The sequence below is a fragment of the Papaver somniferum genome, chromosome 1 (assembly GCF_003573695.1).
Source record: "Papaver somniferum cultivar HN1 chromosome 1, ASM357369v1, whole genome shotgun sequence".
In the NCBI taxonomy this organism is placed as follows: Eukaryota; Viridiplantae; Streptophyta; class Magnoliopsida; order Ranunculales; family Papaveraceae; genus Papaver; species Papaver somniferum.
Genome location: NC_039358.1, coordinates 6,891,129 through 6,905,286, shown reverse-complemented (window position 1 = coordinate 6,905,286; position 14,158 = coordinate 6,891,129). Strand labels below are relative to the sequence as shown.

General features: G+C 37.4%; 1 protein-coding gene across 1 annotated transcript; it reads right to left on the bottom strand.

Annotated features, from left to right (window-relative positions):
• Positions 1-287: 287 nt before the first annotated feature.
• On the bottom strand, positions 288-1,329 carry LOC113325295. Its single transcript, XM_026573497.1, has 4 exons — positions 1,212-1,329; positions 1,016-1,114; positions 833-931; positions 288-692 (listed from the first exon to the last, which is right to left on the bottom strand). The coding sequence occupies exons 1-4, from the start codon at positions 1,288-1,290 to the stop codon at positions 532-534; spliced, it is 438 nt and encodes a 145-aa protein (XP_026429282.1). The 5' UTR covers positions 1,291-1,329; the 3' UTR covers positions 288-531.
• Positions 1,330-14,158: the final 12,829 nt, after the last annotated feature.

Sequence of the window (14,158 nt, the reverse complement as noted above, 5' to 3'; positions counted from 1 at the left end):
ATAGATTTCCGTTTTTTACGAGACATGGTTTCTAAGAAAGAACTCATTGTACGGATCATTTCATCGCAAGACCATATTACTGACATTCTAACCAGGGGTCTTTCTACTCCACGTTTTACACTTTTGCGAGACAAGCTCTATCTTGTTACCGCATACTTTTACTTGATACGGCTAACTGTAAATATTGTGATTGCTTTATAAGATTCCTCAGCCGATCTTTGTGATTTTTGGTTGGGCACCCTCTTAAGTATCATTTTTACAATAAATTTCATCTTTAGCCGATCAAACAAAAAACAATTAACCTTTTCTTGGAATTGGAAATTTATTGAAAAGGAACAGCAACTAACCAGTTTGGTAGCAGAGTACAAATACATAAAGAAAAGAGAAAAACAACAAAAAAACATTACAACAAGTTACATAAATATAAAAGATATAGCCAGCCGCGAAACATGGCAAAATAACATTTTTTCTTTGAGCTCCGCAATGGTAGTGAGGGAGCTAATTAAACAAGGGGCTTTGAGCTTTTTAGGATCAATGGTGATTGCCCCTGAGAGCATGAGCCTGAACTTTTCCGAGGTCTACTGTTGGATGACCATGTTTGCCTACGCTGATCTCATTTTTCTCGACATGTGCAATCGATCCGTCTTTACCCACGTCTATATCATCGTGGTGGACATCTACTATACCATGACCTAACCGGCACACCAAATGGACCAATTTACATATATTAGCAATGCATAGGTTTACTGAAATTCGTTTTTGACCCAACACTACAACAAATGAAAATCACCATTACCAAGTCCAGAAAATTAATGTATCTTGTAAATGCTACCTTTTTGTGCAACAAAGACGTTTGCATCTCCGACTTTTGCTATACTACCATGTTTACCCACATTTACTCCTTCCGTGTGGACGCGTGCTAGGCCTTCACCTAACACCAAATGAATTAACACAAGAAATGAAAAACTATACGACTGTCATTGAATTATCAGGATTGTCAGATGGTCATACATACCTTTCTTTGCAACGCTAATATGCGTCGGTTTGACCTTGACTATGTTACCGTTATGCCCAACATCGGCCTTTGTAATGTCGGCCGTTAGCAAAGCCGACTCTGCCAAAATAAAATAAAGAAAAATAAAATAAGCATCAGTGTTGAAACAGAAACAAGATGATAATGGAACAATATAGGGAGATCAAATGTACTTTACCCGCAGTGTGGGATATCATAATCATGAGAACAAGAAGAAAAGTTGTAGAGAAAATCTTGCTTATGATGCTTTTGGCCATTTTCAGTTTTCTAAATCCAACTTAAATTTGCACTTTATTGATTGTATGTGCATCAAATTAGCTTCTATTTATAGCACTAGTGTAGATACGAATAGATTTCATTCGAATTGAAAATTATAGTTGACTTTTGCAACCTTCTATCTTTGTTATAAGTACCTGATTTTATTTTGATTTTGTTGAATATTCGTTGTATTTTCAAATGAAGATTAATTTGATGACAACTCATCTGTGTCGGTCTTGAGATCTCATTGCCAGAAGATAAACAAGATCATGTAGTATTTTTTTCCTGAGTGACACGTAATTCCATGTGTGTTTAAGGGCTGAAAGACGACTTTCACAACGTGCTACCACGGTTCACGTCTATTATGTAGTGTTGGTTAGGGGCGGATTTGATGATAGGTGTCACACGTTCATTTAATTGTCTAAATTTTTTATGGGACATGACCGGTAATATTCTGTGGTTCAGTGATTCAACATCACTCACAAGTACTCATCCTTGCATACTTGCATCAAAGTACACATCTGTCTTCACTCATACAACGAAAATCTTTTCTTCTTTCCCTCTAACTCTTCATTCCCTCATATAAGCATAAGAGGTTCTTCCATGCATCAAACCAATTGACCAACTCACACAAATCAGCAACATTAGAACACAAAGATATACTGCAACAAACTCATTTTATTGCACTAAAGGAAGATTACAAAACTCGTCCATCACATGGACCAAAACATGCCATTTACCCTCTTGGTGAATGCCTAAAACACTCTCTACATTAGTGGTTCTTCTTCCAAACGAACAACACCAACATTATTGATTCTTAGACTATTTATACTAACTAGGATCAGGCTAAAACTTCCATGCAACCGCTGCACAAGCCTTGGACAGCCAAGTGTCCAAGTAGTTTCCATAACCGCCAGCTTCAACTGTCACCTTTTCAGTTGTCATGCCAACAGGTGCCACACCTGTTGGTGGTTATGAACACTCACAAATGGTTATAAACACACTTTGAAAACGTTCCATCTTGTCTCACTTCATTGGCATGCTCGCAAAGCCAATAACCAACTTCTGACTGTCACTTGAGTTTTTTTGCACAACTGCTGCGCTTTACTGGATTCTGCCTCGCTCCAATGCTCAACCATCTTGTCCCTGCATGCTTATCACTCTAAGATAATGCACGGAAAATCCTTGTGCTTCAATCATCGAGGACAACTCCTTAGCTCAATCTAGTTATATGGCGCCATATCCTTTAATTTAGACAATCTGTTTGACAATAGTAATGCCACTCTTGCATTACTAGCTTGTTTGCATTGTTCAAGCTTTGGCCAGCCTTGAACTAATGCCATAGACCAACTCTTGGCCTATTCTTCACTCTTGCATCATACTTGAGTTTGGTCCAACTCAATTTCACAGATATGCATCAATGCTAACATCGCATATGTTGCATCTGTCAACTTTGGCCATGTCTTTCCAATCCTTCGATGAAGCCTCATTGTATCGGCCAATAAGATTCATTACTTCGCCAAAGGTATTTACAGTGTAGCGACACCTTTTCACTTCACTGTCCCTGCACGGTTCCACTATCTTAGTGCTTGACATTCTACACAGTAGACCGCTATTATGGCTGAGCGTTGCGCTATTATGGCCCCGCTTTGCGCCATTACGGCAGACTTGGCCTGCAACTCTATAACGCGTAATCATTGTGTGTCACTTGAATCCATGTCATAGTAGGGGAGACAAGGAGATAACGTGGGGTCCATAACGTTGTAGAGAGAGAAATCAAGAAATAAAAAGAGAAAGAGAGATTTTGTTTAGGATTTCGTGAAGGATTATTTTTTCTTATTCTTTTTCGTTGTAGTGGAAATGTAGGGAAAACAAATAGGAAGAGAATAGTTTCCATTCATCGGGATAATCGGGTTACATGGAACAATATCATTTATATACATGTAGAAGGGGAATCCTAGATATCTAGCCGACCTGCACATCTATGGGTCGTAGATCCTACATCACTCTTCCTTGTGCGGTCCAATAGAACTTCATACGCAGTGCTTCATATTTACCGCTTCGAATGTGGTTCTTCAAATGTCGTCCTCTTCTTGATGACTTGTGCCGAAATCAATTGCCTCATTAAAACTTTGACAAGAAAAACCTCAATGGGACAAAATCTTGGTACAACTCTTCACATGTAGTACTTCACATGTTATCTCGTACTTTACATGTAGTTCATCACATGCAATACGATCTTCAAGGACCGAATAGTCTAAGTTAATTGCCTCGTTAAAACTTCTTTATGAAAACCAAGATGGACAAAACCTGAACTAAAGAAACAAAGTACAATATTAATTAATCCTAGAACATAGTTAGACTCAAATATGTTTCCTCATTAAAACCTTGACAAAGGGAAAAGAGTACAACGTGACAGATCGATGCAAGTAAAGGTGATCTGTTGCAGATGATCACTTTGCTCAATTGAAGTTGAATAGTTGCTTCACAACTCCTAAGGCAGAAATCCTCGCGGAATAGACAAATATCCTTAGCTTGGAAGTTACATTTCCGGTGTTTGTTGTTGTCTCTTTAAAAACCTTGCCGAGTAACAAAACCCTGTGGGAAAATGCAACCTCGATGAAGGAAAATAGTTCAACACACCATTAGATTCTCCCCATGATGTCAGACATTTTTCATTACTCTAATTCAGCAAAAGAAGATTACCACACTTTACTTTGGTGACTTGAATGTTTATAATACCCTGTTATAGATTCTGGAATTTACGTTGCTTAACAGACTATCGCGTTTCATTTCTTTGGTTCAGATATTTTCAGTAATATCAGCGCGATCTTTATGTCTTCAACATTCAACATACTTGATGTTTTTAGTGTCGTCTCGCTAAAAACCATGTCAAGTGACAAAACCCTTTGGGAAAAACTATTCTCGATCGAAGTGAAAAAGAGTACAACAGATCTTCAATTTCGAAGTAAAATATGTCGACATCATATCCTTGGATCCTCCCCTGATGTCCCTGATTACTTTCAGAGTTGTTCCAGACAGTTCCTTTATTAGTCATGTACTTTTCGAAACTGAATATCGGAAATGACCTAGAAAATAGTCTACCATATCTCCCCTTGATTACTTTCATTGGAGAAAAGATTATTATACTTCATAATCAACAACTTTCGGATTGCACTTTCATTAGCATCCTTTTATTGCCTTTGCAGGGATAAAATAAATTTATGCCAATTGTTACCTTTAAGTACATGATTGTATTCCTTTTATTGAGCTATATCTAGCAGACAAGTTCTCTGAGGATGTAAAATTTAATCGAGTATATTAAGTACAACAATGCGTCTATCGTACTTAGATATGGGAATTTCATATCCCAACACATCTTCGGCATCTTCCTTTAAACGAAATGGTCACTTACTTACATTAATTTGAACCTCGAATAATCATGTGAGTGCTATCAGGATGCATGTGTTTGTAAAATTGCCTGACAACTTTGTACATATGCAAATTGGTGGAACAATATACCACAAGTGTTGTAGTCTTTCAAGTGATAAGTAAAAGTTCGTTGCTCAGACTCGTTTAGATTTAAAAATAAAAATATATACACAATATTTGTCACAGGATCAAAAGACACTAGGACACAGGATTCCACCATTAATCATTCACACAATTCATATATTTATTCGAAACAATTATAGCTCAAATCATAAGGACTCTCATTCTTGCCAAGGTATATTTTTAGAATATTTATTGTATATCACTAGCATGACGCATCAAAAGCACTATGACCAAGCATACATCATCATACGATATCACAACCAATTAGGAAAAATCATAAATCGATTAATAAAAAGTGCAAGTAGTCAAAAAAAGAATTAATATAATTATCATATGCGAAAAGAACGGCTTCCTCCATCTTCCCAGTGTTGGGGTTTAGCTAATCATAATAATCATGTTCTCAAAATACATTTTTATAGCTCAAAAAGTTGATTAAAAGATGAGAAAATGCTAAAACAGAGATTCGCAACAATTATAAGCGTTACAGTTCGCTGTATAAAACAATACTGAAGTGTAGTAAAGAACGATACAATCTCAGCGTTGTAAAACAGCGACACTTCCACGCTGCTGTTGACGCTGCTGAAGAATGACGGACCTGGCTGGTCCGTTCTTCGTGTTCTTCAGGATCTTCAATGGCAGCAGCAGCAACAAGTGACTTTTCTGCAAGTCACGATTTCTCGCTCCTCTCGGCTCCAAACCTTCCCCAAACTCTTGGTACCCTTTTTTTGACTCGAACCAACACTTATATAGGCCAACAGGTCGACTAAATCTCCATAATCTTTGGGTTTATCTCTACAGCAAGTTCGGCTTCTTTCTTTCCTGTCAAACTTTTTTTACGCGTATCTGACCTTTTCTGAGTTATCTAAACCCTGTTTAACCGAAACATGGTCATACCAATCCAATCTAAACAGATAAATCCGACTTAATCTCCAGTCATCAACGGATCACGATGTCCGTGATATTTGCTCCTCTCTTTTGCTGCCACACGCTCGTGCAACCAATTCTGTTCGATCCAAACACATGTACCAGGCCTGTTAACTCCGTTCAATTCCATCCCAACGATATTCAGAGGTTGAGTCTCCATAAAACTCGTCCAAAACTCGAGTTCAAAATTTGCCAGACGCTGCAATACTTTCCCGCCAAAATTCCTATTTCAAATTATGAAGATGACGCCCCCTTATCCAGTTTCGGTGTCCCTTTAGTACATGCCCTGAAATGGGGTGCCCCTTATCCAAATTAGGGGTGCCTTTAGAAATTCTTCTGGGATGTTTTCAACACTTTTTTCGGGGTTCCTCCGGGGTATTTCTGGGATACTTCCGGTACACTTCTGAGGTATTTCCGGTGCACTATCAACGGAACTCCAAACACCACATTTTTAGCCAATTCCGCCGCAAAACCTTATTTTTCCAATGACAGCTACAAATAAATAAAACACCATAATAAGTACAAAAATGGGTACTAACATTATATACAATTGAAATATATATTAGACACATAAATGCGTCTATCAAATACCCCCAAACTTATTATTTGCTAGTCCCGAGCAAATCAAAACTACAAAATAAAATCCTAACTCACTTTCACAGGCATCGTTGATTGCATTTAGCGTATGCAATAAGCCTTTAAACCCCTAGGTGGCCCTAGTGGCCGAGTTATAGTCTCGAGAGGGCTTACCAGAGATATACCCACAAAATCTTTACTCCAGACCCTAGCTATCTACGCAGAACCTTGGAAAGCACTAAAGAACCTCCTTGGTTGGCATACTTATTGATTACGGGAGGAAGTACCCTGATGCGAAATTCCAATTGCTGTACACGAGTTTGCACTCAAGCATACTAAAATTCATATATAAGTGACAGAGCTCTACTCAGATAGTTTCTGGACATCATAAACCGGAGTCAACCAATCACATAGATAGATTAAGAAGATGGATGTAGAGAAAAACGTGGATGATGTTGACTAAGGTGAACCTATCCTAATGGACTGAGATACTGGTCTGGACTAATATCAACACACTGGCATATACAAGGGAATCAGTGGTCGATAATCCTAACTCTAGGTCAACTCAGCTGGCATATACAAGGGTACCAGTGGTCAACTTTATTGTATTTATTCCGGTTGGTCTGGTGGTCTGGCCTCAATTTTTTTTTTCATAATATCTCAGTCACTCTATTTCACCCTAGCAATGGTAAAAGTAAAACAAAAAGAAGTGATCAGGATTCTTTCGATGTTTCCATCACGAGGATATGGAGAAACTACCATGTTTTTCTAACACCTGAGCTCTGTGCTTTTATGAATAGACTCTTCTAGATTTTCCATCTAATCAGATGGGTTCCTCAACTCCTATAACCAAGATGTTCCCATCCACTTAGATTGGTTAGTGCCATCCTTAATAAACATAAATTTCTAGGCTCTGGAGTTTATTTATTCCAACTAAAAAGTTTCTCCCATACCCCCAAACTTAAATCTAACATTGTCCTCAATGTTCTAAAGATGAAATTAAAAGCATGAACAAGGAGAAACGGTTACTATTTGAAGCAAAAGAGTTAAGGAAGGATATTACCGTGTTGCATGAGATTGGGTTACCTCCCAAGAAGTGCTAAGTTTATAGTCTTCAGCCAGACTTAGGAACGGATCAGTCAACTCGAACCATACAACAGTAGCCGGAATAACTGTGGGTCTTCAAAACCAAGTAGAGCTGACCAAAGGAAATTGCAGTAAACCAAGAAAGTGAACAAGACTAGCATGCCCTTACCTAGTTTCCTGATAACTATCGCTAACTGTGGTTCAGGTTCAGGTGAAAGGGTCTAAATAAAATATTTTCCTTGGATGCATTTCCTCATAGATTGGATCCAAATTACTAGGTCCTAGAGTCTGGAAAAACTCAAATACGAACTTAGAATCACGAAGTAATAACCTAAATAATTGCGGATCCTCTAAGTCAATTAGGTATGACTTACATAGTTGACCACATTCAGAGTAGTGGTCCTTCTTAAGCAAATGTGTCGATTCTAATTTCCTAAAGTACTTAGGCTTAGTCTCAGAACTTAATAAGTGACACATTTGAAATCTACACGTTCCCACAATTGGAAGAAAACTATTTGGTGGGAAAACAAAGTCAATCTGGGCATCATAGCCTGGGAAACCCACATCAACCAGAGGATGGGTTTCTAACGACTGAACTTCTTCATGGACATCATTAGGTTCGGGAAAACGAGTGTGAAGATAATCCTTTAAGATGGTCGAGGAAGAGATATCAAGTCCTAAGTGAGGGGACTTTCTGAGAGTTAAAGGTAAGGCACTAGGAAGGTGATAATCACCCCCAAACTTAGATTTTTCAGTGTCTCTAGATAGACCTCTAATTATTTTTTGAATTTCCGTATCTTCGGAGTCTTTAAAATATTAAAGAGATTCTTCTAAGTTATTTTCAGGTAGTGCATCTTTACTCCTCTCTACGGGTCTATAATCTTCATATAAGACCATTTTTTCTAAGTCGCTAGACTCTAAAATAGCATTTTCGGAATAAGCCCGTCTCTCTAAACCACTATCGGCTTCGTAATCAAAAGGAAATACTACATCGTCTAAAACGGTGGTATTCCTAATCAAATCCTCGTCCTCTTTAATAGGTGAATAATCATAAAAATTATTTGGATTTGAACTAAAAATAATATAATCATTATAAAGCTCAATTGGATTAATAGATTCCTGATCACTATGCCTACATATTTCAGATTCTTCATTACTACTATCCTCATCATCATAATAGTATGAAGATGATTGAACCTTATCTAAATAAGTAGTGTTACCAATTATAACCTCGTTATCTTGATTATGTGAAAAACTATCTTCATTCTCAAGGGTATTATTGGATACACTATATTGACAATTCAAGTTATTTTGAGCAATAATTTCGTTCGTCTCTAACTCAAGTCTACGTGTCGACTCAGCTATCCTCTCAAGGGTTTCTTCCAAATAAAGTTCCCTTAGTGTTGGATCTAAGTTTTGAGTTAATCTATTGAGGATATCTTCTACAGATTCAGTTGTTGTTGCAGTCCTTTCGTCCATAACTACGTTATCCACCTCATCTAATTTATACGTCGATTCAGCTAACTGACGTGATGACTCAGCTAAATTCCTGAGAGTCTCTTCTAGAGAAGGAAGAGGAACTGAAGGATCATAATAAGGACTAATTTTCAATAGTTTGATTGTATCCTCTAGAGACGAAGAACTAGTACTATAATCTTCTTGCTCGTATGACTGATGCACGTGTGGATAGTAATTGGGCTCACTATGGTATGAACCATAACCTTGAAAAGGTTGGCGTTCCCAAACACTATTCTCACTATGGTCATAATACTGATGATGTCCATATTCAAATTCAGGTCGATATTCATTGTATTGGCTTCTATCATACCAGTTCGACATTCTTAATTGCAGGGGAATTCTACGCAATCACAAACAAGGCCGACTCGACTTCACCAAAGCAAACCTAAAGATTTCTAGCAAACAAAAAGCATGATGGCTCCACTTAGATTGTTTATAGACCAGCTTCTGTCTCTCGAAGGGGAATTCGTTACATTTTGAGCAACCCCTCTGGATCAATACGAGCTAATGTGAGATGAAACTGAGGCGAGAGAAGCTCAATGGAGCTTTGATACCCAAGGCCTCACCGGCTTTACAAGGCGGCTTGTTTCAACTCCCAGAAGTCATCATGAACTTTGAAGTTGCTTAAAAGGTGACCAATATCCTTCGAAATTTTTTCCTAACAAGCTCGATACCCTATAGGTATCTTTCTAATCAGATTTTAAAGCTTGGGTTCGCGTTAGGTTTTGTTTTCCTAAAACGGGCAAGAAGGGAACAGTGATGAAATCCGAACCCTCATCTTGTTTAGGCCATGCCTTGCCCTTTACTAGGAATATAAAAATAGTCTGGTTCGTCCTCAAACAATTATCACCTTAAGGAATACAGTAACTCGCTTGCAGGGGATTCGCGAGTGTTTCGATTGGACTTACCTCCCGTACCAGACGGGGGATGAACCGTTGTCGTCGACTCGGGCCACGACTCCTATGCCGTGTGCGAACCCGAGGGGCCGAGATGATATTGTAATCACCGTCCTTCTCTGCACACAATTTAATAATATATTTTATTTTATTTTTTATTAATAATAAGACCCTTCCGTAGGGTTAAAAAAATGTCCAAAATTCCAGAATAAAGTCCAAATAAAAAGTCCAAAAATTACAAAAATTATGAAAAATAAAACCTATTTACAAATTCTAAAAATAAATAAATAAAATCTATATACAAAAAAAAAATAATAATAATAAAAATTAAATCCTAAAAGAATTATGTCTTTTTTTTTCTTCTCTTTTAGCTTTTAGCTTTAAGCTTTTTGTTCCCAAGTCCTTAGTATTCCAATTCGAATCTGTAAATCAAAGACACGAAAAGAAACGTAAAAAGTAACAAATAATAATAATAAAAAAAATAATAAACCTAAAAACAAATCTATATACAAGTCCCCGGCAGTGGCACCAAAATTGTTGTAGTCTTTCAAGTGATAAGTAAAAGTTCGTTGCTCGGACTCGTTTAGATTTAAAAATAAAAATATATACACAATATTTGTCACAGGATCAAAAGACACTAGGACACAGGATTCCACCATTAATCATTCACACAATTCATATATTTATTCGAAACAATTATAGCTCAAATCATAAGGACTCTCATTCTTGCCAAGGTAGATTTTTAGAATATTTATTGTATATCACTAGCATGACGCATCAAAAGCACTATGACCAAGCATACATCATCATACGATATCACAACCAATTAGGAAAAATCATAAATCGATTAATAAAAAGTGCAAGTAGTCAAAAAAAGAATTAATATAATTATCATATGCGTAAAGAACGGCTTCCTCCATCTTCCCAGTGTTGGGGTTTAGCTAATCATAATAATCATGTTCTCAAAATACATTTTTATAGCTCAAAAAGTTGATTAAAAGATGAGAAAATGCTAAAACAGAGATTCGCAACAGTTATAAGCGTTACAGTTCGCTGTATAAAACAAAACTGAAGTGTAGTAAAGAACGGTACAACCTCAGCGCTGTAAAACAGCGACACTTCCACGCTGTTGTTGACGCTGCTGAAGAACGACGGACCTGGCTGGTCTGTTCTTCGTGTTCTTCAGGATCTTCAATGGCAGCAGCAGCAGCAGGTGACTTTTCTGCAAGTCACGATTTCTCGCTCCTCTCGGCTCCAAACCTTCCCCAAACTCTTGATACCCTTTTTTTGACTCGAACCAACACTTATATAGCCCAACAGGTCGACTAAATCTCCACAATCTTTGGGTTTATCTCCACAGCAAGTTCGGCTTCTTTCTTTCCTGTCAAACTTTTTGTACGCGTATCTGACCTTTTCTGAGTTATCTAAACCCTGTTTAACCGAAACATGGTCATACCAATCCAATCTAAACAGATAAATCCGACTTAATCTCCAGTCATCAACGGATCACGATGTCCGTGATATTTGCTCCTCTCTTTTGCTGCCACACGCTCTTGCAACCAATTCTGTTCGATCCAAACACATGTACCAGGCCTGTTAACTCCATTCAATTCCAGCCCAACGATATTCAGAGGTTGAGTCTCCATAAAACTCGTCCAAAACTCGAGTTCAAAATTTGCCAGACGCTTCAATACTTTCCCGCCAAAATTCCTATTTCAAATTATGAAGATGACCCCCCCTTATCCAGTTTCGGTGTCCCTTTAGTACATGCCCTGAAATGGGGTGCCCCTTATCCAAATTAGGGGTGCCTTTAGCAATTCTTCTGGGATGTTTTCAACAATTTTTTCGGGGTTCCTCCGGGGTATTTCTGGGATACTTCCGGTACACTTCTGAGGTATTTCCGGTGCACTATCAACGGAACTCCAAACACCACATTTTTAGCCAATTCCGCCGCAAAACCTTATTTTTCCAATGACACCTACAAATAAATAAAACACCATAATAAGTACAAAAATGGGTACTAACATTATATACAATTGAGATATATTAGACACATAAATGCGTCTATCAACAAGCTCAGTGTTCGGTCGATATTTCCCGAGGTTTTTCATCTCAAATTCGGATTTCAAATAGCTTTCAAGGTCTCTTATTACATCAGGAGTACCCATCATGTCTTTACCATCGACATATATAGTTACGATTTTAAATCAGGAACTTTCTTGTGAATATGCAAGGAAAAATAACTTACTCGTCTATCCTCTCCAAAATAAATAGGCACTTAGACGGGTATACCATATCCGCCTGATTGCATCAATCTATAAGTGGGCGTTCAATCAAACTGTAAACGCACTCCGTGGTCTAGAGTCACTTGATTTGGAAACAAAGCTGTCAAGTAGTTTTGTAAATATCTGTTATCTCTTGTTTCTTTCAGAGATACGTAACAACCACATGCATATGCTGCATTTCAAGTCCTTTTTAAACTATCAAGCTAACTAAGTAGAGGAACGGTATAACGTTCATTACAAGAGAACAATTCCATGGCTTGTGAGAAACCTCGCGCCACAAGGCGAGCATTTATACTCTAAGACAGCTTTCCTCTCGTTATGCTTTGTGAAAAATTAATTATGTATGTCCAATAGGCTTTACACTTGGTTGGTTAGCACTAACACACCAAATACCTATATATTTGTCAAAGAACCAAATTCTATCTGGATTGTATAGGCCAAATATGCTTTTCATTGACATTAAGCAACAAGGAGATTGGTTCAATCTCATCTTGCTCTATTTCCTTAAGAAAGTGTATATGAAATTAATCATCAATATGCTTGCATGATCTTTACATTGACTCTGCACATTCTCATAATCCACTTGGGATGTCATTGTTCTATGGAATTATTAACCTTCGGAGCGCCCTCCAGTTTGATTCATGGACATATTAAGAGACAATCTTATGGGATAATTTAGGATGATATAAATAAGTTGTGCCTTTCTCACCTACTTCCTTTATAAGTGAGGATTGATCCAACCAAGTGGTCTCTCCAACTTCCTTTATGGATCCACGCCCACACTTCTATTAAGTGTGGTTGCGACACCTTAGTCTATGGTGTATATCCCTTATTAAGGATTTGTAACCTTGTAGGTAGGTTTACAACTGGTATGTGTGATCTCATCACTTTAGCGACATCAGTGTACATTCTGAAAATCGATTATTCTTTGTCACTTCGCATTTACATTTGTGGAGTATGAGAATCAACATGAGACAGAGCGGGAACACAGTATGACAATTCCTGTCATTCCCTTAGATAATATTTTTTCTTATCTCCCCTTAACAACGGGAAATCTGTCTCATTAAAGTGATAACCCGCAAATCTAGCGATAAGAGATCTCTTTCCAAAAGGTTTAAATGAGGATAATTGTTGGGAACTCATTTCATAATACTTAACAGTTTTGAAGACCCATCATAGTACGATGTGGAGTCGTAGTGGAACATGTATAGCGCAACCAAAAATGTGTAAGAACACAAATGTTTGGCTTAAATCCAGTCATAAAATGATATGCATAAAAGGTTGACTAATATTTGGTTCTAAAACGAATTAAGTAAAGATGCGTGTAATATTGTATATCCCCAAAGAAATAAAAGGTAAGTTGGTGCACATAACCTATTCCTTAGACACTATCTGTAACCTTTGATGGTAGCCTCTGCGAGACTGTTGGGTATAAGATGCTCTATATTAGTTATATTAAGCATGCAATATTCATCAAGTCCTTTTGATGTAAATTCTCTAGCATTAGTAAGGTGGTGAGCCTATGCACTTTGCATTGTGTAATATGTGCTAGGAGTTTTACAAAAGATTAAACACATCTTTTGTTCTGAGCAATAACTGATTCAATGCGTCAAATCATCCACCAGATCCATGAATCACTTGAATGGTCCGTATTCTGCATTGATATATATTCACTAACAACACTTTATTTCTTTGAAGAATGAGTTATTTACCATTTGCATCTAAGTAAAAAAAAAGGTGCTCTCAATCATGTTTTACTAAAGAAAGACTTTGAAAAATGAGTGACGTGCTTTCTTACTTTAAATCATAATGGGGAGAGGCAGTGTAAATCTAGTAACTTTAGAAATCACTGATCGTGATAGATGCCGTAACTTCGCATTTTATTAGTTCATTTTCTTGTACACTCAAATGAAGTGATTCCCGTGTTAGTAATTTCAAAACAGAACATTGTTTCACAACCAATGTTCCTTATGGTTATGTCAAAGTGTTTATGAATTAATCTCAATCAGTTCATTGTTGCGATTAAT